The sequence below is a fragment of the Mesocricetus auratus genome, unplaced genomic scaffold (genome assembly GCF_017639785.1).
Source record: "Mesocricetus auratus isolate SY011 unplaced genomic scaffold, BCM_Maur_2.0 Super-Scaffold_100027, whole genome shotgun sequence".
Classification (NCBI taxonomy): domain Eukaryota; kingdom Metazoa; phylum Chordata; class Mammalia; order Rodentia; family Cricetidae; genus Mesocricetus; species Mesocricetus auratus.
Genome location: NW_024429208.1, coordinates 9,911,204 through 9,933,529, shown reverse-complemented (window position 1 = coordinate 9,933,529; position 22,326 = coordinate 9,911,204). Strand labels below are relative to the sequence as shown.

General features: G+C 49.6%; 1 protein-coding gene across 1 annotated transcript; it reads left to right on the top strand.

Annotated features, from left to right (window-relative positions):
• The first annotated feature begins 44 nt into the window (after positions 1–44).
• Lss (lanosterol synthase) lies at positions 45–21,393 on the top strand. Its single transcript, XM_005070732.4, has 22 exons — positions 45–165; positions 343–511; positions 1,659–1,797; positions 3,002–3,110; positions 3,669–3,790; positions 6,178–6,274; positions 7,403–7,538; positions 8,033–8,141; positions 8,557–8,675; positions 9,422–9,519; positions 10,133–10,160; positions 11,503–11,559; positions 12,127–12,198; positions 13,098–13,148; positions 13,640–13,789; positions 14,377–14,473; positions 15,087–15,192; positions 17,153–17,218; positions 17,932–18,012; positions 18,832–19,002; positions 19,974–20,052; positions 20,587–21,393. The coding sequence occupies exons 1-22, from the start codon at positions 152–154 to the stop codon at positions 20,716–20,718; spliced, it is 2,202 nt and encodes a 733-aa protein (XP_005070789.1). The 5' UTR covers positions 45–151; the 3' UTR covers positions 20,719–21,393.
• Positions 21,394–22,326: the final 933 nt, after the last annotated feature.

Sequence of the window (22,326 nt, the reverse complement as noted above, 5' to 3'; positions counted from 1 at the left end):
GGCTGTCGTGCTCACCTCGCGGTGCTCTGATTGGCCGCACCAGCATCGGCCCACCCAGCAGTTCCGGTCGGCCGAGGCTCGCGCCTGCGCAGCGCCCTAGGCTGTCAGGGTTAGGCGCTGGCGAGCCGGTGGCCCAGAGTGAGATGCTGTCATGACTGAGGGCACGTGAGTCCCGGACCCTGGGTCTCCCGCGGGCGCTGCGAGGGACGCAGCAGGGCGGTGGCAGGGAAGGTGCCTGGACAGCAGGGTGACCCGGCGGGTGGCTCTGCAGGCCCGGGTTGCAGGCATCCCCCACCTGGGCGGAGCCTGACGAGCGCTGCCTGCTGTCTCTGGTCGGCTCAGGTGCCTGCGGCGTAGAGGGGGACCCTATAAAACCGAGCCGGCCACCGACCTCACCCGCTGGCGGCTCCGCAATGAGCTGGGGCGGCAGAGATGGACGTATTTCCAAGCGGAGGACGAGCCTGGTCGAGAACAGACCGGGCTAGAGGCCCACTCTCTGGGACTGGACACAGTAAGTGATGTGATTCCTCAAGCACCATTTCACCCCAAGCCTGGAAGGGACCACGAACGAGCCTCTGCCTGTCTTTTCTGGGCCAGAGCCCTGCAACAGTATCGCGCCTTGTTCAAAAAGCTGCATTTAGCCAGTGAACAGATAGATGTCCGTGTGAGTGTTGTACAACACGAAGAAAAGCTAACTATAAGGGAATGAGGAAGGGATTAGTGCAGATAAAGGACACGAGTTATGAAAGAAGGTGGAAAGCCAGCCGTTTTTCTAGTTCTAATAGTGCCATGGAGTTTTCGTTCTGCGTGGTTGGACTAGTGCATAAAATGCATTGGTACTGAAAGTATAAAATTGAAGGTCGAGCTTCGTGGCTTCCTTTTCAAATGCCAAGTTCATTAGAATAGACTTTGTGTCTGGTTTATTTTGATGTGTGATGTTTTTATTTACTTGCAAGTTCTCCTTAAAAATACAGCTTACAATTTTTTTAAGGCATATGAATCTGGGCATGGGTCATCTATATAATTCCAGCCACTCGGGAGAAAGGATCTAAGTTTGAGATATGCCTTGGCAACTTAGTTAGACTTTGACTCAAAAACCAAAACAAAACAAAAAAACCCTTTAATCCCAGCACTCGGGAGGCAGAGGCAGGAGGATCTTCATGAGTTTGAGGCCAGCCTAGTCTACAGAGCGAGTTCCAGGTCAGCCTCCAAAGCAATACAAAAAACAAAACAAAACAAAAAAACAAAAACAAACAAAAAAAGTCAGCTAGTCATACAACAGGTAGGTAACAGGCTTCCTGTGAGTCCTGGCCATCAGCTGGGAAAACCTCCTCTGGGATCTGCTGTGCTATTGTGTGGACCCTGTCTGAGAAAGGGAGAAGTGCCCCCCATCAGTTTTGCATCAGTGCCCTCCCCTTTGTTCTGTGCTGTGTTTATTTAAGGTGTTTTTGAAGAAATTTGCAGATTGGTGGCTGCAAAGTAAATCATGACAACATGGACTTGCCTTGTTACTTTTCTGGGTGGTAGTGTCATCAAAGACTTAAACAGTTAAAATTCTAAAGTGAATTCGTTCACTATTTTGACTTGGATTGTGAATGAGGAGGGTTCCTCAGGGCACCAGGCAATCTCAGCTCTCATTTTTTGCTTTCCCTTTGCAGAAGAATTATTTCAAAGACTTACCTAAAGCTCAAACAGTCCATGAGGCAGCCCTGAATGGAGTAACATTTTATGCCAAACTGCAGGCCGAGGATGGACACTGGGCGGGTGATTATGGTGGTCCACTCTTCCTCTTGCCAGGTAGGAGCATGCTATCCTAACTCAAGGAGAAGGCTCTTCTGGATTGTGGGGGGGGGGGGCTTCACCTACCCTATTAAGCAGGCTAAAACCCAGCAGCGCACTGGAAAAACTCTAGGGGAAGGTGGCTTTATCTCCCAGAAATCCTGCTGCCAGGATTAGGGAATGATGGTGAAGCATGGTTAACCCAGAGCAGACTGTGAGTACTCTGATAACAAAGTACTCTGAAGCCAAGACTTCTCTAAGAGAGGGGATGGGTGCTCTTGAATCTCAGTGCTCGAAGGCCAGCCAGTGCCAGAGTACTGTAGATTGGCAAGGGTATAGTTGAGGAGCTGGTTTCCATGCGTGTGCAGTTTGAGCACTACACTATCCCTTGTGAACTTGGAGTCAAAGGGTGGCTGAGGGAGTTCTGGCAGGGAAATCACAAGTCCAGGCTGGTGAGTGGTAATAGGATTGCATTTGAACACACTGGTCTTGATGTAGTTTGGCTGTGAAAGACTTTTTGCATCCTGGCAATATTTCTCTAAAGAAACCCATATTCATGCTTCAAGAATGAATATGGGTTTAACTCTATCTCAGTAGCCTGAGAATTCTTAAGAGACTGTAGGTTTGCTTCTGTATTGACCTGTGATACCCTTCCTATGCCTTGCCATGGGAGTATGAATTGGAACTGTTCTTTGGATAATGAAGATAGGAGCTGTGCACCTAAAGACCAGGCTTGGAATGAAGGTTTCTTGTATAGTATCATCTCTCCCCCATATATACAAAGTGGCACATACATGTAAAAAGTTTATAAAACAGAAACAGTAAAATATAAGCAATAACTATTATCCTGTTCAGGGTTACCATTTTAGTATTTCAATCCCAAGCAGGTGTTAAAGCAAGACCTGGTTGCCCTTTGTGGTCCCATTGATCTTGAACTGACTCTTCTTAGGTCTTCAGCACATTTGTGGGAGGCCTCTTCCAGGCTCTGCAGTGTTTCTCTGAGCCTCTTATCATATTCTGGCCCTGGCCTGGGAGTATTAACTCTGCCTGGTGTTTCCAAAGTCATTAGGCCTAGGAAGAATGGTCTTTCTGAGCTTGATTGCATGGAAAGGAAAGCCACAGGGCAGCTATATGTCAGGATTAAGGTCCTTAAGAAGAAGAGCTTGGGTTTAGCAGTGCTGAACACCCATTCCTAATGTGGGACATCCTTCTCGCCACCCAGGTCTCCTGATTACGTGTCATGTGTCACACATCCCTCTGCCAGCCGGATACAGAGAGGAGATGGTGCGGTACCTGCGGTCAGTGCAGCTCCCTGATGGTGGATGGGGTCTGTGAGTATGCCCAACTGAACATATGTACATGTGTGTGTTTGCAAGTGTTTTCATGTAGCTGTTGGGAAGTGAGATAACTGCACCCATGGACCTAGGGTGGGTGGGAGAAAAACCTGGTAGGAGGAGAGCAGGCTGGTACCCATGTGAAGCCTGGCCACAGTTTATCTCCAGTTTATGAATGCGTCTCATGGTTGGGAGCCTCTTGAGTCTCTTTTAACATGCCAAGTTAAAGCCATCGTGATTTAAAATTGTGGAAGCAGCAGAGATGGAAGCAATGTAGGGGCCCCACAGACCCATCTCAACCTGCTTTCCTGATGTACACACTCTGGGAGCAGAGGGGTAGGCAGGCCCTGCCCAGCTGGCTTTGGAACAATTGGGTATCTTCTGTTGGGTGGACTAAACATTCGCTGGCGTCCCTACAGTGTGCTTCCTGTGTTTTGTCGGGGGGAAGTATTACAGCCATCTTTTCTAGACAGACGTCACTGCCAGTACAGTTTTATGTTTTAGAAACAGAGACAGATGACAGACACCCTTTGCCCACCAGTCTCATATCCTTAGGCATGTTGAGGACAAGTCCACAGTGTTTGGAACTGCGCTGAACTACGTGGCTCTCAGAATCCTGGGTATTGGGCCTGATGATCCTGACCTTGTACGTGCTCGGAACATTCTTCACAAAAAAGGTACATCCTGTATGGCATGTGGGGTTTGTGTCATACTGACATAACGAGCTCTTTAAATGGGAACTGCACCTCTAGTTGAAACACTGGGAAAAACACCAGTAGGTGGAAACTGTTGGGCCATATAATAATTATTAATTATTTCGGTTTTTTGAGACAGGGTTTCTCTGTATTGCTTTGGAGCCTGTCCTGGAGCTCACTCTGTAGACCAGGCTAGCTTACGAAATTCACAGAGATCCACCTGCCTCTGCCTCCTGAATGCTGGGATTAAAGCTGTGTGCCACCACTGACCAGCTGGAGACTTATTTATTTTTATATGTGTGGGTGTCTTGCCTGTACGTATGCCTGTGCACCACGTGTGTGCCATGCCAGTGAAGACTACAAGAGGGTGTTAGATCCTTTGGAATTGTAGTTACGGATATAGACCATTGCTAGTGGCCATGTGGGTTCTGGTAACTGAACTCAGGGCCTCTGCAGTATGTGCTTTTAGCTTCTGAGCCAACTCTCCAACCCTAATTTTATTATTTTTAATTAATTAATTTCTCTGTGTGTGTGTGTGTTTTGTGAGTGTGTGTGTGTGAGTGTGTGTGTGAGTGTGTGTATGTGTGTGCGTGAGTGTGTGTGTGGAGTGTGTGAGTGGGTATGTGTGTGTGTGAGTGTGTGTGTGAGTGTGTGTATGTGTGTGTGTAGTGTGTGTATGTGTGTGTGTGAGTGTGTGTGTGAGTGTGTGTATGTGTGTGTGTGAGTGTGTGTATGGAGTGTGTGAGTGGGTATGTGTGTGTGTGTGAGTGTGTGTATGTGTGTGTGTAGTGTGTGTATGTGTGTGTGTGTTTTGTGAGGTGGGTGTGTGGAGTGTGTGTATACCACAGTGCACATGTAGAGGTCAGGTGACAACCTACTGGACTTGATTCCTTTCATCTTTACCTGAGTTCCATGGAACAAACTCAGCTTAGCAGGCTTGTGTGGCCAGTTCTTTGCCCACTTACCACAGCTGCAGCTTGAGTGTTGTTGTGGTTTTGTTGTTGTGATGGTTTTGTTGGGGGGGAGGGCAGGGTCTCATGTAGTCCAGGCTAGCCATGAACTCACTATGTAGCCAGGCTATGCCTTGAACTCCCACTCTTCCTTCTTCCTCCTCCTGAGTGCTGAGTGCTGGGATTACAGGCATGCACTACCAGCCTGGCTTATGTAGTGCTGGGGTTTGAACTCAGGGCTTTGTGCCTGCTAGAGAAGCACTCTACCAATTAAGTTACATCCTTAGCTCAAAACAATTTGCTATTTAATTCTGCTTTCGTCACGAATTGGTAAGGGTTTAAAGGCAACATGCTATTTTAGTGCTTGCGGGACAGTCCATGAAGTCTGCCAGTGAGGGCTCTGCTCATCCCCTCCACACTTGCCATTTCTGGGTCTGGGCGCAGTCACTTCTCTGCTTACCTGTGGGCTTTGAAGACCATGCCAGCCCTCGGCAGGCTCCGTGGCTCCCACTGCTCTTAGAACAGGACTCACCTTGCTGTACTATTCTGCAGCTCCTCATGTGGTCCTCTATCCTGCCTCTCAAAGACCTGCACTCCTGTCTTGCTCTTTGCTTCTTGATCAAGGGCCTACTTTCACTTTGTCACAGTGCTTTCCTGCCTCAGGGCTCCCATGCACGATAACCTCTCACCCTACTTTCTGCCTTCACTTGCTGTCTTAGAAATCTCTCCTCGTGCTTACAATATATCTTAAATTTCCCTCCTTCAGGATTTCTTTCTGACTTCCCAGGCTAGGTGAAGTGTTCTGTATGCCTTATGAAATTCTGCAATCTTCTTTCAAGTATTTGTCCCTGTTGTGATTAAGTAAGTCATCGTCAACCTCTGATGGTATTGATCGTGTGCTTTCAAAGCTACTCTCTGTTTCCCTATTGCTCTCTTGTCCTGTGGCCTGCCAAGAGGAGGAATGTGCTTGTACCATGCTTCAATTACTAGCTTTGAATTTTAGGACAGAACTCATAAAATGTATACAAATCAGTGTTGTCATGGGCTGCACACAAGACTGTTGCATGGTAGGGGCAGGGCGACTCTGAATCTGGGGCTGCATGTTAGACTGCCTGTAGTCACTTGTGCCAGACTGTCTGCCGATCAGAACTGCACAGTTTCGCAGTTTGGTCTTGGTTGGAGAAAGAGCAGCCAAGTATTGGCCTCTTCCTTCCCTCTCTGAGCTGCCTTCACAGATAGCTGCCTTCATGTGTTCCTCCTTAGGGGTAGGAGCTGTAAACAGCTCTTCTGAGGCTGGTCATACTTGTTCCTGGCTGGGAGTTACAGGACCCATAGCGGGCTGACTCTCAGTTCATGTGAGAGAGCTGCAAGCCAGTGTTTATGCATAATGGTAGCTAAGTTTTCCTTTTCTCTTTCTAGGTGGTGCTGTGGCCATCCCCTCCTGGGGGAAGTTCTGGCTGGCTGTCCTGAATGTGTATAGCTGGGAAGGACTCAATACCCTATTCCCTGAGATGTGGTATGCCTGCTCTCTGCCTATTGCACTGCCTCTAGTAGACTGATGGGACTTAGTGGGGTGCATTGGCCTCTCACTAGAGGCTCTTCACGTGTTCTACATATACATAGAAAGAGATTCTATTTTAGGTAAGAGCAAGCTGTCAAACCACCCAGCTCTGTAGCAGTCTGTGGGGCCCTGGAGGGTAGTACAGAACCCATTGTGTGGCTTGGGCTTTGTGGGGATAGACAACAGATCATACCTGGTAATTACAAAAACGTGGAAAATATTTAGGTGTAAAGCAAAGAGCCTTCCCCAACCCAGTACTCATTTTCTTAACTGATTTGTGGTAAATGTTTGGGAAGTCCTAGATATCATTTCACCAATGAACACTTCCATGTGCATCTTTAAATTTGTTTTTTCAATATTTACCCAGCAGAACCAATGCCTATTCCTTAGTAACTGAAACCTATGGTCAGTGTCTCTATCCTTTTTTGTGAACATCTTATAAACGCAGTGGCCCCATATATAATGCATGTATAAACTTACCCCCAGAACACACATACTGGTAGGTAAGCTCTCCAAAGCTATACAGAGTCCAGGCATCACCTGCTGTCCTCCTGAGGACAGAGTCAAGGGTTCTGTAGTAGGTAACTTTCCTATGCAGAAAGATAGGATGTGAGGGGCCACTTGGAAGACAGCCTCGGCATGGTTGAGTGGTGATAAGTGGAAGATGTGGCAAATGCCTGAACCGGTGAGGGGTATGGAGAACGCTATCCATGAATGAGGCAGCACGGGCGTGTGGGGGGCAGGGTGGGCGTACTGTTAATGTAAGGAGGTATACTAGAATTGAGCTAACATCCAATGGTCCATCATCGACAGCTCTCCTGGCTAGATGCTAGACGTGCCTGGGGAGATGCAAGCCGAGGAAGGTTTTGCCAGGTAGAGTAGGGTGCTAAAGCCTGGGGCTGGTAGGGCTCCACTCTACAGTCAGCCATTTGGCATTAGAATGCAGAATGCACGTGTGCACACACATGGATGGATGCACTCAGAGTAGCACGAGTGTCCATGCGTGGAAGGGCCCAAGGCCTCAGGGCTGTTAGTCGTGTAGGCTTATGCTCTTCTGTCCTGCTGACACGGGCTCTCTTCCAGGTTGTTTCCTGAATGGTTCCCTGCCCACCCTTCCACCCTCTGGTGTCACTGCCGGCAGGTCTATCTGCCCATGAGCTACTGCTACGCCACTCGGCTAAGAGCCTTAGAGGACCCACTGGTTCAGAGCCTCCGCCAGGTAAGCCTTGTGGTAAAGAAATGGCACACAGTCTCTGGAGCGCAGATGCATCTCGGTACTCTGGGGTCCTGAGGAGTCTCTGCCTTCCGTCCTGTAAACAAATGATGAACTGCACATGGCAACCTGAAAGGCGTCTGCCTTTGTTAAGTGTCCCACTGGGACTTGGAGAGTTCACGAGCTGCAGTCCTAACCTATGCTTGCAGCTACTGCTCTTGGAAAAGAGCCCTGAGACGGACTTTGGAACAGGGTTTGCACTAGAGTGGGACTTAAGCTCTTAGGGCCAGGACAGCTCCTCAGATTAGCCCTGGTGTAACTGAAGTAACTGGGGCTCATCCCTGTAGTGGATTCACTGGTCTCCACCCCGAGAAAGGGTGTGACCCGGAACCCTGAGAATGTACAGCTAGAGACCACTCCTGGGTAGCGCTAGTCCATCTTCTGTGTCTGGGAGGCAGGCCTGCTGCTTCTGTAGGCACTCAGCTCTCCCTGCCCTTTAGGAGCTCTATGTGGAGGATTATGCCAGCATCGATTGGCCAGCACAGAAGAACAACGTGTCCCCCGATGAGCTGTACACGCCACACAGCTGGCTGCTGCATGTGGTGTATGGTGGGTGCCTCCTGAGGGTTGGGGGGGCCTGGGTAGCACACAGTTAAGATGTTGCTCAGCCCTCCACATAATTCATTAATTCTGGCTCACTCTGTCAATGTAATAAATGGCCTCAGTGCTGGACCCTGGAGTGGGAGCTGGGAAGACATAACCTTGCTCTGGTCCTCCAATAAGGACCAGTGGCTGTTAGGTGATACCCTCAGCGTGACCTAGGCCGGGCAGGGTATGGTGAGAGGTATGAAGCATCCCTTCCTAGATGCAGAGGAAGCCGGGTGAGTGGGAGGAGGGGCCATGAGAGGCCAGATGCTGGGCTGTGTAGAACCCGTTTCCCCTGAAGGACTAGAGCACAGCCTGTTCAGGAATGCTGGGTTTCTCTCCTGTCACTGAGTGTCCACTAATGCCTTCTGCCCTGCAGGACTCCTCAACCTGTATGAACGTTTCCACAGTACCAGCCTGAGGCAGCGGGCCATCAAAATGCTGTATGAACATATTGTTGCCGATGACCGGTTCACTAAGAGCATCAGCATTGGCCCGGTCAGTGCCCTCACCCCGGGTGTCTGGTGCCGCTTTGGCGGCGGTGAGGTCCTGTCAGATGCCCTAGGAGCTAGTTTCTGTGGAGTTAGGAATGAGGCAGGCTTATTTACTGCATCTTGGTGCATCTCTGGGTCAGTGTACGTGAAGTACCACCTGTATTCATTTTCTGGGCTCCTGTCTGGCTCTTGTCTGAGACTCTGAGTACCTCCTGGGAGATTACTGGTTGGGGACTATGTTTTCCTCTTACTCCCTCACAGACCCCACCCTAGATAATCCCCTTCTGCCCCTTGTATAAAGTTTATAGATGCCTAGGGGTGCAATGAAAACAACAGGATCCTCATGTCCCACTTCTGGTCTCTCCCATCTGGCTGGGGATGCCAGGCCGCTAGTCTGGCCAGCTGTACACATGCTTTGGGACCTAAGGAGTCCATACATGCCTGAGGCTGGGTGGTCAGCGCATGCTGGCTAGAACTAGGAGAGGCCCAGAAAGGAAGCTGTCAGGGTGTGGGCTGTGCTGTTGGGGACTATACTGTGATGGGCTGCCTGTAAGGTCTCTGGGTAAACCGAGCTTCTGTCTCCCTCTCCGTGTACTCTTGGTCCTTTGTCACACCCTAAGCTGACCCGTCTTGAGTGCCATTACCTTCAGTTTGAGTCCAGGGACAGGAATGTATAGAGAACACTCAGGAAGTTCCTATTAGAACAGATGGGTGAAGTTGCCTGGGTCCTGATGGCCGCATATCCTGCAGATCTCAAAAACCATCAACATGCTTGTTCGTTGGGCAGTGGATGGGCCGTCTTCCTCTGCCTTCCAGGAGCACGTCTCTAGGATCCCAGATTACCTTTGGTGAGTGTGGCTAAGTGGTGCCTGGGAACGTGGTGCCAAGTGCTGACTGTGGACCCAGCAGCTATAATGCTGGGCACCTAGGCCTCATCTAGTTAGGGGTGCCAGGGTGTCAAACTTCTGATAGTATATTATGGGATCAGGAGCACTGCCAGTTAGATTATCTTCGGGAAGATTTTTTTTTTTACCTAGCAGTAACTGTGGATGATTCCCAGAGTCAAAGCCGGGAAGCCTGGATACAGTCTTAGATAGTTGTGAGAAAGGCTGGTGGACAAGAGGCTTATCAGTCCTGGACTGGGCCCAAGGTCGGGACTGTCACAGGGACCATAACAGGAAGCCTTGAGCTCATAAAGGCCATCTTCTCTCTGGCGGTGTGGTGCCAGATGAGGATACAAGGTAGACCTGACTGGGTACGTGATTTCCTTGTTCCTGCTAGAGACGGGCCTTGTGCTTGTGAGCTCAGCAGGGCAGCACTGAAGTCAGCATCAGGGAGAGGTGGCTTGGGATGCTCCCAGGGGAGATCTGTGTGTTCTTCTGCTTGTGTATGACTCCTGATGGGCAGCTAGAATCCCAGCTTTCATATTGTCCCTGACATAATCTTTTCTTATCCCCATAGGCTGGGCCTTGATGGCATGAAAATGCAGGTAAGGGCTGTAGAACACAGGCTGCCAGCTCTCTTTGTAACATCTTTGCTTATTTATTATGATTCAAAAGTGACAGTCAGGCATGGTGGCACTTGATTGTAGTACCATCACTCAGTTGGTGAAAGCACAAAGATTAAGTTTGGGGTTAGACAGTGCTATACAGCAAGGCCCTGTTCCTGAATTAAAAAGAAAAGAAAAGGGGCGAGATTGAGAAACCATTCCCAGTACAGTTCTTATAGTAAAAGAGGAGCGATGGAATCACCTTTTAGTCCTCTGCTCTGTGGGGCTTTGAGTACCTCCTGGTCTCTGTGGTTGCTGTATATTCTCGTGTGTCCATCTGTAGTCTTTCAGCAGGGTAGACTAAACCATGACAGATCCCAGGCTTGGCTCAGACCTCCTGGAAACCTTCTTCCTGTTATTGGGATGGAAAAGTGGCTCTGGGTGGTAATGGGCCTCTCTGTGAGACCATCCGGAGGCTCCTCTAACAGGACACTGGGAGTTGTGTGTTCTTAGCTCATACGATAACCCTAGAGATTGCCCTCTGTAGCCACCAGTACAGGAGGAGCCTCCAGGTCGGAGGGGTGTGCCCTGAAAATTGTTCCTTTCTTTGGCACCCAGTGGTAAAGGAGGACATGTCTGTAGTTGCGCAGAGCAAAGAAGAGGTGGTTTACCTGGATAGCACATGATGTAGGGTCAGCTTTTCCCTAGATCCTTCTAAGACTCTGGCCAAAGGGCAGTGGATATGTATGTTTCTGGTCAGGTGTTTGGCTGGGATCTTTGGCCCCAAGGAGTTTTGAGAGTGCTTAGGGTCTATGATTACCCTGTAGTATTGAGCTGGGGTTTCTCTCAAATAGTTAGAGATTCCTGAACAAAACCCACTGTGAACTTGATCATCCATTTCCTGCACTGAGACCCAAGAATATTGTCCAGAAAGCCAGGGTTCCCGAGTGGAATTTAGGTGGACCTTCCTTACTCTATTGGGGCCACAGTAATGTGTCAACTGGGTCCCTGCCACCTCAGGCATACTTGGAACTGGAGGGTCTTTGTTTCTGATTGTCCTGTGACTGGGGTTCCCTGCTGTCACGGGGTGTTGAGGAGCCTTCAAGGGATCATATGGTCTTGGATATGTCCTGAGAAAGTGCTGTTCTGCTGGGGCCTTTAAAGACAGGTAGGGCTCTGTTACCCATGTCTGCCTGCAGGGTTAGGATTGTTTCTGACCTCTGTCAGCTTCTACAGTGCACAGGACTCTGGTAAAGAGTATTAACTGGGTACATCTCTGACACCCTCAGATTCTAGGAGTCAGTGGATGGGGTTGCTATAACAGCTCATTCTTTGTGAACAGGGCACCAATGGATCACAGGTCTGGGATACCGCATTTGCTATCCAAGCCCTGTTGGAGGTATGTGGTTCTGTTTCTCTGGGCAGTCCCCACCTGATCTTCCATGTGTGTGAGCCACACATTCACCCTGAGAAAAATGATGCTGCTTTCCGTGCTTCTGTTCCCTTGAGCTTCCCATCCGCCTGGCTCCCACCCCTGGCTGATAACCCTCTGGAACCTGGACACTAAACTGGGTTAGGGCTTTGGGAAATAAGCCTAGGGAGTGAGTAAGCAGGTTGGTACCTGGGCGGGGTGGGCTCGAGGCTCTTAGAATATTAGCTGATACTTGAGTTAGAGAGAAAGTGTTTCTCTGCAGGTGGGAATGAGAGCAGTGAAATCCTGAGGGTGTCTTTGGACAGCCCAGGGCCTGGGTCAGGTTGGGCTGCCTAAGGTGAGGCCTGACAGAACAGGTAGGACTTGGGTAACTACTCAGAGTGGTCCTTCTGTCCATTCCAGTCTTTGGTTGTATCTCTCTGTCTTTAAAGTTGAGAACCTCAGGAAATCCTAGGCAACTCTAAGATGTGTCATTTTCCAGGATAAGGCTGCCAGGACATTGGAGGGCTGGCTTAATGCTCTGCTGTCTTCTAGGTAGGTGCACACCACAGACCTGAGTTTTTACCCTGCCTGCAGAAGGCTCACGAATTTCTGCGGCTTTCACAGGTGAGCTCCATGCCCCTCCTCATCTGGCCTGCTTCCCCAGGGGGAGGGGCTTCCTTGGGTTGTTTCTTCCCCTCCTGCTCTGCCCTGCACCATGTTGGTGCACCTAATCATCCTAAGGTAGCTCTGGCTGTGGCCTGCGGTAGCCCATCACCAGCCAGTGATTTCTGTTCTTTATGCTCAAACAACTGTGCGCGGAGGGCCAAAGCCAGCCTATGGCACCGTCAGGAGTGGTGGCTGTGAGCCCCACAGCCTGTTCACATCCGAGCCATCTTTAAGGTGCCTGGGCCAGTAGAGTCACTTCACCCTAGCCTGTGGCTGCCTTCCCTGAGACCATGTACAGCCGTGTGTCCTGCCGGGTCAGTGTCTCTCATTCCTGCCGTCCGTATCCACCTGCAGCCCCTGTCATGTACTGCTTTTTTAGGCTGGCCTTGCTGCCCTGCTTCAGGCACAGTGGATGCCTCCAGCCTGGATCCCACTGTCATCCTCCTGCTTAGAGTCCGCGTGCCCCTAACCCACTGTCCTCTGAACCCACTAGGATGCAGCTTCCTCAGGATCCTCCATGTAGCTGATGTCCATGTCTCTCTAGGGCTGTTGAGGGAGTGAGTCAGCAGGGCCTGATCGGGGCCCTACACTGAGCGATGGGCCCTTAGTCCACCTGAATGGACCCAGCTGTACATGCAGACCTTTTTACTTTCTTGTTGGACTGAGTCATGCAGCTCAGAAGTAGTGAGCACAGGAAGCTGGGCAGATGATCTTGTTTCCTAGTAGTGATAAGGTGATGGGTCTCATGGGTGCCATGCTACACTGACCAAGACTAGCAGTAGATCCGGCTCCCAGGTGGCAGGCAGCACAGGGTCCCTGGTGCCAACATATTTCTGCTTTCCACATATGCTCTCCAGGTCCCAGACAACTTTCCTGACTACCAGAAGTATTATCGCCAGATGCACAAGGTATGTATGGGCAGCCCACCCACGCCAAAGCTCAGCTGTCTTCCCTTAGAGGAGGGCTTTCTGGCTTTTTGCTCTGTAGATACCCACAGTCAGGGGCTTCATCATCCCAAGACAGCCTATGCCTCTGCGGCCATGCTCCAGGGTAGTTTGGGTATCTAGCACACAGAGATTCTGAGCTGGAGTGTTGAAATCAAGGCAGAGGGTATAACTGACTCAGAGCCAGCAGTAACCTCCTTCGCTGTGAGGGCCCTGCTTTTAGCTGTAGGTTGACGCAGCTGCCACCTTCCAGAATGAGGCCCATAGGACACCTGTGCTGTTGCTTAGGTCCCAGACCGCTGTGTATTGCTAAGATCTAGAGCAGTCAGCATGGGCATGAAGTCCTAGATACTCTCTGTGCTGAAGCTTGTCTATCCAACTACATCCAATTTAGGGACCACCCTGACTGTTACAGCTCTGCAGGGGAGAAGCACTCTTACACTCTGTCTCTGTAGGGTGGTTTCCCCTTCAGCACACTGGACTGTGGCTGGACCGTTGCGGATTGCACAGCCGAGGGTTTGAAGTCTGTGCTACTCCTGCAGAAGCAGTGTCCCTCAATCAGGGAGCACGTCCCCCAAGAGCGACTCTGTGATGCTGTGGATGTAGTGAGTGTCCTACTTCATGTTTACTTTATCTTCTCTGGTTCCATCTCAGCAGACCAAGGCGAGGGTGTGGGAGCATCAGAATCTGAGACTGTGGGCCCTGGGACAGACCCGGGGTTAGACACTTTGGTTAGGTATGTGCACAGGGCCCTGTGCTATAAGAGATGGTGCCCATCTCATCCAAGGTCACAAGGTGGCTGTATGGTCCCTAGGGCTTCTCTTCTTGGCTGTAGAACTCAAGGAGCCTCCCACATCTGTGCTGAGGTTTCTGCAGTTCTCATTTGGAAGGGTTGGTGGTCTTTGCTGGTTATCCAAAGGAAAGTTGGAAACGTCTGTTCATTGTTGTGCAGAGTCCTTTAGAACATCTGCTTCTTGTGTATGTTTTACTATGGAGATCTGCGTTGGCTGACATTGGACTCTGTCTCCAGATATGTGCCATAGCAGCTGCATTGGGCACCTAAGGGCTCAGCGTGAAAACTGGCTTCTTATCCCTCCTTCCTGTCCTACTGACTGTCAGTCCTGTGGTGCTTTGGGAAAGTCAGACTGTAAGTTGTGTGCTTGGTTCTCAGTCCGTCTCCCTCTCATTACAGCTGTTGAGCATGAGGAATTCTGATGGAGGGTTTGCTACCTATGAGACCAAGCGTGGGGGGCATCTGCTGGAGTTGCTGAACCCCTCAGAGGTCTTCGGTGAGTGGCTTACTGGCGGTTTGGTGTGTAGGCCAGGCTTGGAATGCTGCCGGGCCCATGCGGTGCCCCCTTTGAGCCTGGGGTATGGAGTACCTATATTCTTGATGAGGGCTGTGGTTCTGTCTCAGGCCATGGGGACCTTGTGCTAGGTTTACACTCTGCTGCTTATCAACAGAGCCTTGTGTTCTGGAGGCTGCCGTGTGCCACGTGCCCAGTGGCCCCCAGCACTCCTAAGGACCTATGCCAAGGGCTGCTGGGCCATGGCTCTGCATTGTCACTGAGGTTCTAATCTATCAGGTCAGGTTCTTTCCTCACTGACTCTGACACCTGCTATCCCCTCCTTCATGTAATTACCCTGTTCTTTGACCTGTCAAGCATGTTGTTTTGGGTGGCGGTGACAGTAGTGATAGCCCAGCTGTTGTGTGTGTGTCTTGTAGCGCAGGTGTGCAGGTCTCACGCTGCCCATTGTACTCACTGTAGCCCAGGTTGACCTGGGGGTAACATCTAGATGAAAGTCCTGCACGCTTCAGCACTCTTGCTCACCACATTCTGGCCTGGACTATGGACCCTGGGTCATAGTGGAGCTCAGGTGCCTCCTTCTTTGCCTTTCTAGGAGACATCATGATTGACTACACATATGTAGAGTGTACCTCAGCGGTGATGCAGGCTCTGAAGCATTTCCATGAACACTATCCAGACCATAGGGCAGCAGAGATCAGGTAAGGAAGGTGAGGACAGGACTGAGCAAGGTCACAGCCCAGCCACGGCATTCTCAGACAGTAGGCGTCTCACAAGATAATGGCTTGAGTAAATAGTTTCAGGTGCCTACAAATCCATCAAGTGTGTGTAAGTCTCTCTCTCTCTCTCTCTCTCTCTCTCTCTCTCTCTCTCTCTCTCTCTCTCTCTCTCTCTCTCTCTCTCTCTCTGTGTGTGTGTGTGTGTGTGTGTGATGGTCTGGGGAAGACAGTACAACTGTAATACAAGAATGAGTTATTTTTCTTATCTTGAACATCTTTTAAAACGAGCGTACATACCTAACTCTGCCATCAGTGTCCAGGTGAATAGCTGCTAAGTGCTCTTTCGCCATGAGAGCCAGTGAATGGTCATGTGGAGACCCTGCCCTCACCCCATTTACACCCCTCTATCATTCCCTCGTGAAGGGACCACCCTCCTGTCTCCTCAGCCATGGATTACTGTTGCTCATTTGAACCTGCCTTGATGGAGTCCCACACTGAGGACATAGGATGGTTCTCTCGTTGTTACGTGGCAATGCAGGGAATGTTTTGCTTTGGTGGCAGTAACTACATGACAGTCAGTCCATCCCTTCCTCTGGCTCTTGCATTCTTCTGGTTCACCTTGTTTGTGATGTTTCTTGAGTCTTGGAGAGATTGGCATAGCTGTTCATTTCTCTCCATCTATGGTTGAATAATTGGGTCATGACATGGCAACAGTTTTAATTTGTCTCAGAAGTGTGACTAGTTATGAGTCTTTGTGGTATACCTCTCATTATTAATGTCTCCTTTCATGACTTATGAAGACTGAGGGCAACAGTAAGGTATGGGTGTAAACATAAATTTAGAAGGCAGTTTGATAGGCATATCATGTCCCTTTAATAAAGCAATAGCAATGGGCTCCTCGTTGGGGGCCTATGATTTTCCTAGCCATGGCTTTGCCTCGGCTTACCCTATCTCATGTGAGCTACATCACAGCAGAAAGCATAAAGTTGCATCAGGTTACTGTTGTATTAGTGTGTCTTACCTGATGTTTACACAAAGCAATAGAAAGTAACTATTATAGAAGCTGGCACCAAAATAGGTTACTGTAACAGACCTAACCATGTGGTTTGGGGAGAAATGTGGAAGGATTTCTAACTTTGGTCTAGAAAAGTAGTTGAACACTAAGCAGAGCTCGGTGAACCATCCTAGGAGGAGCATGAAGACAGTGCTGAGAGCCATGCAAATGACAGGCCCAGCTCAAGAGATTCCAGATGGGAGCAATATTAGCAACTGGGCTAGAGACCCTTCTTGTGGTATTTTGGCAAATAGTAGCTAATTTCTGCCCTTTCCTAAGAACTTGCCTGAGGCTAAATGTGTGTAATTAGCAATTGCTCTTATGAAGGGGTACAATGGAAAAGAGTAAATGGGGCAGAAATACAAATGTACCGTTTGAAGGGGAAAAGAGCACTAGGAAATATAAAGTGGTAGCCAAGGCCTGTGCTGAAAGAGATACGTAAATTAAGGAGAGGCCTGGCCAGAAATGGAGAAATACCTTCAGGGCAAGACCCCACCACCTAAGCTTCCAATTTGTGAAAACAAAAAGGCCTAAAGAAGTTTGTAACAAATGAAAGCTGCTATAAATGATTTAGGGGGACCAATCTCCATCTCAGGTGGGCAGCCCAAAACTCTTCATTGTTGATGGTGGTGGTTTTAATCTAGTTCATTTTATATGATTTGTTGAGGCCCTTGACACTAGTCTGTTTTCCTTTGTGTCTCCTCTGAACCTTGACAGTCTGTTTGCCCCTTCTGTGTCCTATAGCTACATTTTTTCTTTTCCTCTTTGCACGTTTGATCTGTTTGAAGGGGAAGCCATCCTCACTTTTTGAGACCATTGTGTGGGCAGGGTTGGGGAAGGCATTGGTTTTGCCTGCCGTGTTCATTGGATTAACTGCCTGTGTTGCAGGGAGACCCTCAATCAAGGCCTGGAGTTCTGCCGAAAGAAGCAGAGAGCTGATGGCTCCTGGGAGGGGTGAGTAGGCACCTGGGCTCACCTGCAGGGGGGTTGGTGGGAGGTGAAGACATGTGCATGGGTTAGGAGTCTGCCCTTGCTGCCTTCTTCCTAGAGGGCTCAGGAAGGACTTCCTGGCTGGTCATATTCCCTGGCTGATGCCTGCCCTTCCCTTATGCTGAGAGCTTGTATTGGAGGGAGCAGTTGGGTTACATACTGGAAGGGCTCTGTGGCCTCAGTGTGACTCCCCCTCTTGTGTGCATCAGCAATTCTTTTGTGTCTTGAGTGGAGGAAGTGTGGTTGAGTCGGGTGAACAGGACCACTTTAAGCAGGGTTCATACTTGCATCTCTGGGATGTGTATGAATGCTGTTCTTGCAACTGCCCAAGTCCCTTCCCCCTCTTTGTTTTCCCTTCTCAACCCTCTGTCCTTCTTGCTGTCTCTTACTTTCTCTTTGGTTTTGTGAGACAGGATCTTGATGTGCATCTCTGTGTTTCTTGCTGTCTCTTACTTTCGCTTTGGTTTTGTGAGACAGGATCTTGATGTGCATCTCAGGCTGTCTCTAAATTAGCAATCCCCCTGTCATAGCCATTGCTGGGAATGTAGGGATGTACCACCATGCTCCATCCCAGTTCTGCCCTCTCTACTTGAGGTTGTCCCGATACCTGGGTAGATTACCTGTGCTCTCACTTGGAATGAAGACCAAGTCTGACCTCCTCTTTTGTCTCCCTCTAGCTCCTGGGGGGTTTGTTTCACCTATGGCATCTGGTTTGGTCTGGAAGCTTTCGCTTGCATGGGGCATACCTACCAAGATGGGTAAGTGTAACTCTCAGACTGATGTCAGTCAAGTGAGGGCATCGCCTTGGTAATTGTTCTGGCCTGTTTGGCTGCTGCTATGATGAAACACTGACCAAAAGCAACTTGGGGAAGAACGGGTTCACTTTAAGCATAAACTTCTGGGTCATAATCCAGTATTGAGGGATGTTAGGACAGGGACTGAAGCAGAAACCTTGAGGAAAACCCTACTCAGCCAGCTTTCTTATGCAATGGTCTGGACCTTCTCACATTCTTTAGTTGATCACCTCTCTTCCCAGGTGTCTGTGTGTTAAGTTGACAGTAAAACTAGGTCAGTGAGGTTCTGCACGGTAGTTTTTTCCTTTGATATTTGATTTTATTTGTTTAATATTTTTAAACAGTGAGGTAAGATCACTGTTTCAGAAAAAAGGACATATTTTCTTGACTCACAAGCCTTGGCTAGGCATTACTTCAGAGTCTTGTAAATCTCAGTCTCTCATCCTGAGTGAGAAAGGAAGAGGGTCTAGGACCTTAGGAAGAGGGCTTGGTTCCAGTGCTGTCTCTGGCTGCCTAGCCAGTGTTTCTAGATCTAGTGGGTTGGGGAGTTGTGCAGCCCAGGGAGCCTGGGTCTGTTTCCATTGTGCCCACATAGTCAGCCTGCGTATATCTATGGCTGCAGAGAGTTTTTCTCTGTACCCAGCAGCTCTGCAAGACATGTGTACCTATGTCTATTCACCTCTGCAGGCCCCTCCCGTGACCTTAAGGCAGCCTGTCGGAGTAGGATGTACAGGGCTTAGATCCTCCCAAGATGTGGTGTCTCAGATCCCTTTCTCTCAACAGGACTGCATGTGCAGAAGTATCCCAGGCCTGCAACTTCCTCCTGTCCCGGCAGATGGCAGATGGAGGCTGGGGGGAGGACTTTGAGTCCTGTGAGCAGCGGCGTTATGTGCAGAGTGCCAGGTCCCAGGTCCATAATACGTGCTGGGCCCTGTTGGGCTTGATGGCTGTCAGGTAAGGGTGACGGGACCCATCCTTGTGCATGTATACTAGGGACGCTCAACTTTGAGGAGGTGGCCTAGGGTGTGTACAGGCGTGGGAATAGGTGAAAGGAGCCACAGGACTGAGCCATTATTCCTCTGTAACTGTGGATAGAGGCAGCTTCAGAAACCACACACCCTGTTTCTAGGCTAAGTGGCAGCCAGCCTGGCTGAGTGGTACCCTATAGAGAGACTTACCTCTTAGAAATGGTCTGTCTATCCATTGGTCATCAGTACTTGTTGGGCTATGGTGCGGAAGTTGCTTTCCAGTGTGGACAGTGCTGCCTCAGTATTCAGAGCACAAGACTTGGCCCACAGCTCATATTGAGCCACATGAATTGCACTAGTGTACACAGGTGTACGTGTGTGTATGCACTTGGAGGTTCATATATATGTTTAGGTATATGCATGTATGTGCTCACATAGGTATAGGTATACGTGTACACACACACAGTTGTATGTTGCCACATTACACTTGGAGCCATTTGGAGATCTTCCTAAAATCCCTAGTCAGTGTATGCCGGGACCCCAAGAGCAGGATAGTCATCGGTCTGTTGCTGGTCAGTCTTCCACTGCTGACCTTGCTTCTGCCAAAAACTTAGTCCTTTTGGTAATTCTCTCTCTTGCCAGCAAGTAGTCAGAGCACATAGCTCCTGTGGTTTCCAGTGAGCAGAGCAGGCATTTCCTCTCCTTGGAAATCTTATCAGAACCTGGTGCCAGCCATGTCCCCATGTCAACCCTGTCTTCTAGGGATAGAACCAAGTATATAGGAAGTATATGCTCCACCTGTCTATCCCCATGCTTGCGCATGCTCTGCTGCTCAGGGCTCCTTGGTTGTTAAGGTTTACCTGTCATCGACATAGTATTTGGGGAGTTTTTTCCTCCTGAGATGCATGTTGATGCCACATGCTAGGTTTGTTCAAGCCTGTCTTCTTGTCCCCTCAGGCATCCCGACATCACTGCTCAGGAGAGAGGGATCAGATGTCTGCTGGAGAAGCAGCTCACCAATGGAGACTGGCCTCAGGTGTGTGAGGGGCCATGCTGTAGTAGTTGTAGCCTTGATTTCCAACTTGCTCATTAGTTTTCACATGCTTTCTTATGCCTGTGCTCTGCTTAGGTTGCTTTGGAGATCTGGGATATGGACACTGTCAGCCAGAGACTTGTCCTGGTTGTAGGTCTGAGATGCGTTGCTGGGTCTTAAAAGTGTTGACCACATATTGCTATTTGTAAAGGAACTGGCTGGGGAAAGGTCTGGATAGTTGATGTTTCCTGCAGAACCTTGGCTTAACCATTGTTGGTGTTCTGTGTGGTCCTTCACTGACAAGACATGCAGATAGATTTCCGTCTGTCCCTGTGGTTACGGGGATTATTAGAGACGACTGTTCCAAGGAAGAATGTTTTCTTCAAGCTCTAGTCTCTGAGCTGGGACCTGTGCTTCCATGTCTGTGGTTCATCAGCTCTCCCCAGTCACACTTGCTTTGGGGCTGGGAAGTTCAACAATCAGGACCACCATCAGGGGACAAGCTCCTTAACTGCTCATTTTTCTGTCTTCTTTCAGGAGAACATCTCTGGGGTCTTCAACAAGTCCTGTGCCATCAGCTACACAAGCTACAGGAACATCTTCCCCATCTGGGCCCTGGGTCGCTTCTCCAACCTGTACCCTGACAATACCCTCGCTGGCCACCTTTGAATGCATGTTTGCCTGTGCTGCCGCTGGCCAGCATCAGCACCATGCAGGTCCAGGCGAGGCTGGGGTTTCTTGGCTAGCCCTGCCCTAGGCCTTGTTCTCTATTTCTGTAGACATGAGGCTGGGGATGGGGTTAGGGCTGGTATCTTTAGGCATTTGGCAATATAGGTTTAGTTCTGAGACTAGCTTCAGCGAGAAAGGAATCCAGATAAACCTTGAAATTCAAGGAGGCACAGTGCACTCTGTAGCTCCTGGGTGCATCCTTTGTGAGGGAGTGAGGCTGTAGAGTTTTCATGACTAGTGGCTTCCCCGGGAGGGGAGCAGCTGGCTTCTTCCCCTCCTTTGTCTGTGTAATGGGCCTCTGCCTGGACTCCTGTTTGCTGAGCTGGGGGAGTTATGGCAACCCTATGGTGCTGGTATGCTCAGAGAAAGGTTCAATGGGGAGTGAGGCAGCACCCATGTTCACTGCTCACAGAGCAATGACTGTTGTCCCTAGGAACTCCCAGTCATGACCTGATCACTGTATGAAAAAACAGTTTTCCAGAAAGGAAAGACAAACTCACTTTATACTAAAAGTGTCTCTCAAAGTTGTTTAAATGATCACTGACTCCCTTAATAAACAGACATTCTGGGGCTGGAATGATGGCCCAGCAATAAAGAACATTGACTGCTCTTTCAGAGGACCTGGATTTATTCCCAGTACCCACTTTGTGGCTAACAACCTTCTATAACTCCAGTTCCCAGGGTACCCAATATCTTCTGGCCTCTGTGAGCACTGCACACATGATACATAGACATACATGTAGGTATAACACCCATCCATATAAAAAAAAATCTCAAAGATAACAAAACAGCAATGAAACCCCTAGGCATTTTGTCCTAGGTGTCCTGAGGCTGTGTGACAAAGAGACAGATGTAGCATTCAATTCTGCCCCTAGATTGTAAGTCCATATACACTACACATATCAGCGTCCTGTTCTCCACTCATCTTGTTGAGATAGAGAGGCACACATGGGAAGCCACGCCTGGAATAACAACACTAGGGTAGATCGTGGTTATGGTGGTTTGTACTGTGGGACAGCTCTGTAGCAAGGACAGCTGATCACATCCAGCTTACCACTCAGACCCACTGAGCCAGCCAGGCAGCTGTGGCACTCCTGGGACCCAGGAAAACACCCGTGACACCCAAAGGCCATTATGAACCCTTATGCCAACTGTGCTTTGAGTTCAAGTAAGGGCCAGATTTCTGAGGTGATGCTTCTTGGGGGTGAGCTCTGAATTTTTGTGTTCTAACTATGTGTCTGACCAACACGCGGGCAGAGTTTGGGGTGGTTTTCCTCTCTGGCATGGTGAGCAGAGTCCAGCCTGGTGCCTTCTCAGTCTAATGCTCTCCACCCTGTTACATTTTGGACTGGTGGTAACTCCAACCTCTTCCTGGCCCACAGCAGAGAGCTGTGTCTGATCCCCCTTTCCCTGGCTAGGACTCTCTAGGCCACCTGCTGCCATGGTGCAGATTCCCTAAGGCTCTGTGCCATCCGCCTCTTGCCCAGCTCCCACCACTGTCACCTTGTGCTGTGACTCCTAGGGCTCTCCTCCCTTAGGTCATAACCT

Coding starts and splice junctions, on each gene's coding strand:
- Lss (XM_005070732.4), top strand. Junction 512..1,658: donor ACTCTCTGGGACTGGACACA/GTAAGTGATGTG, acceptor TTCCCTTTGCAG/AAGAATTATTTCAAAGACTT. Junction 6,275..7,402: donor ACCCTATTCCCTGAGATGTG/GTATGCCTGCTC, acceptor GCTCTCTTCCAG/GTTGTTTCCTGAATGGTTCC.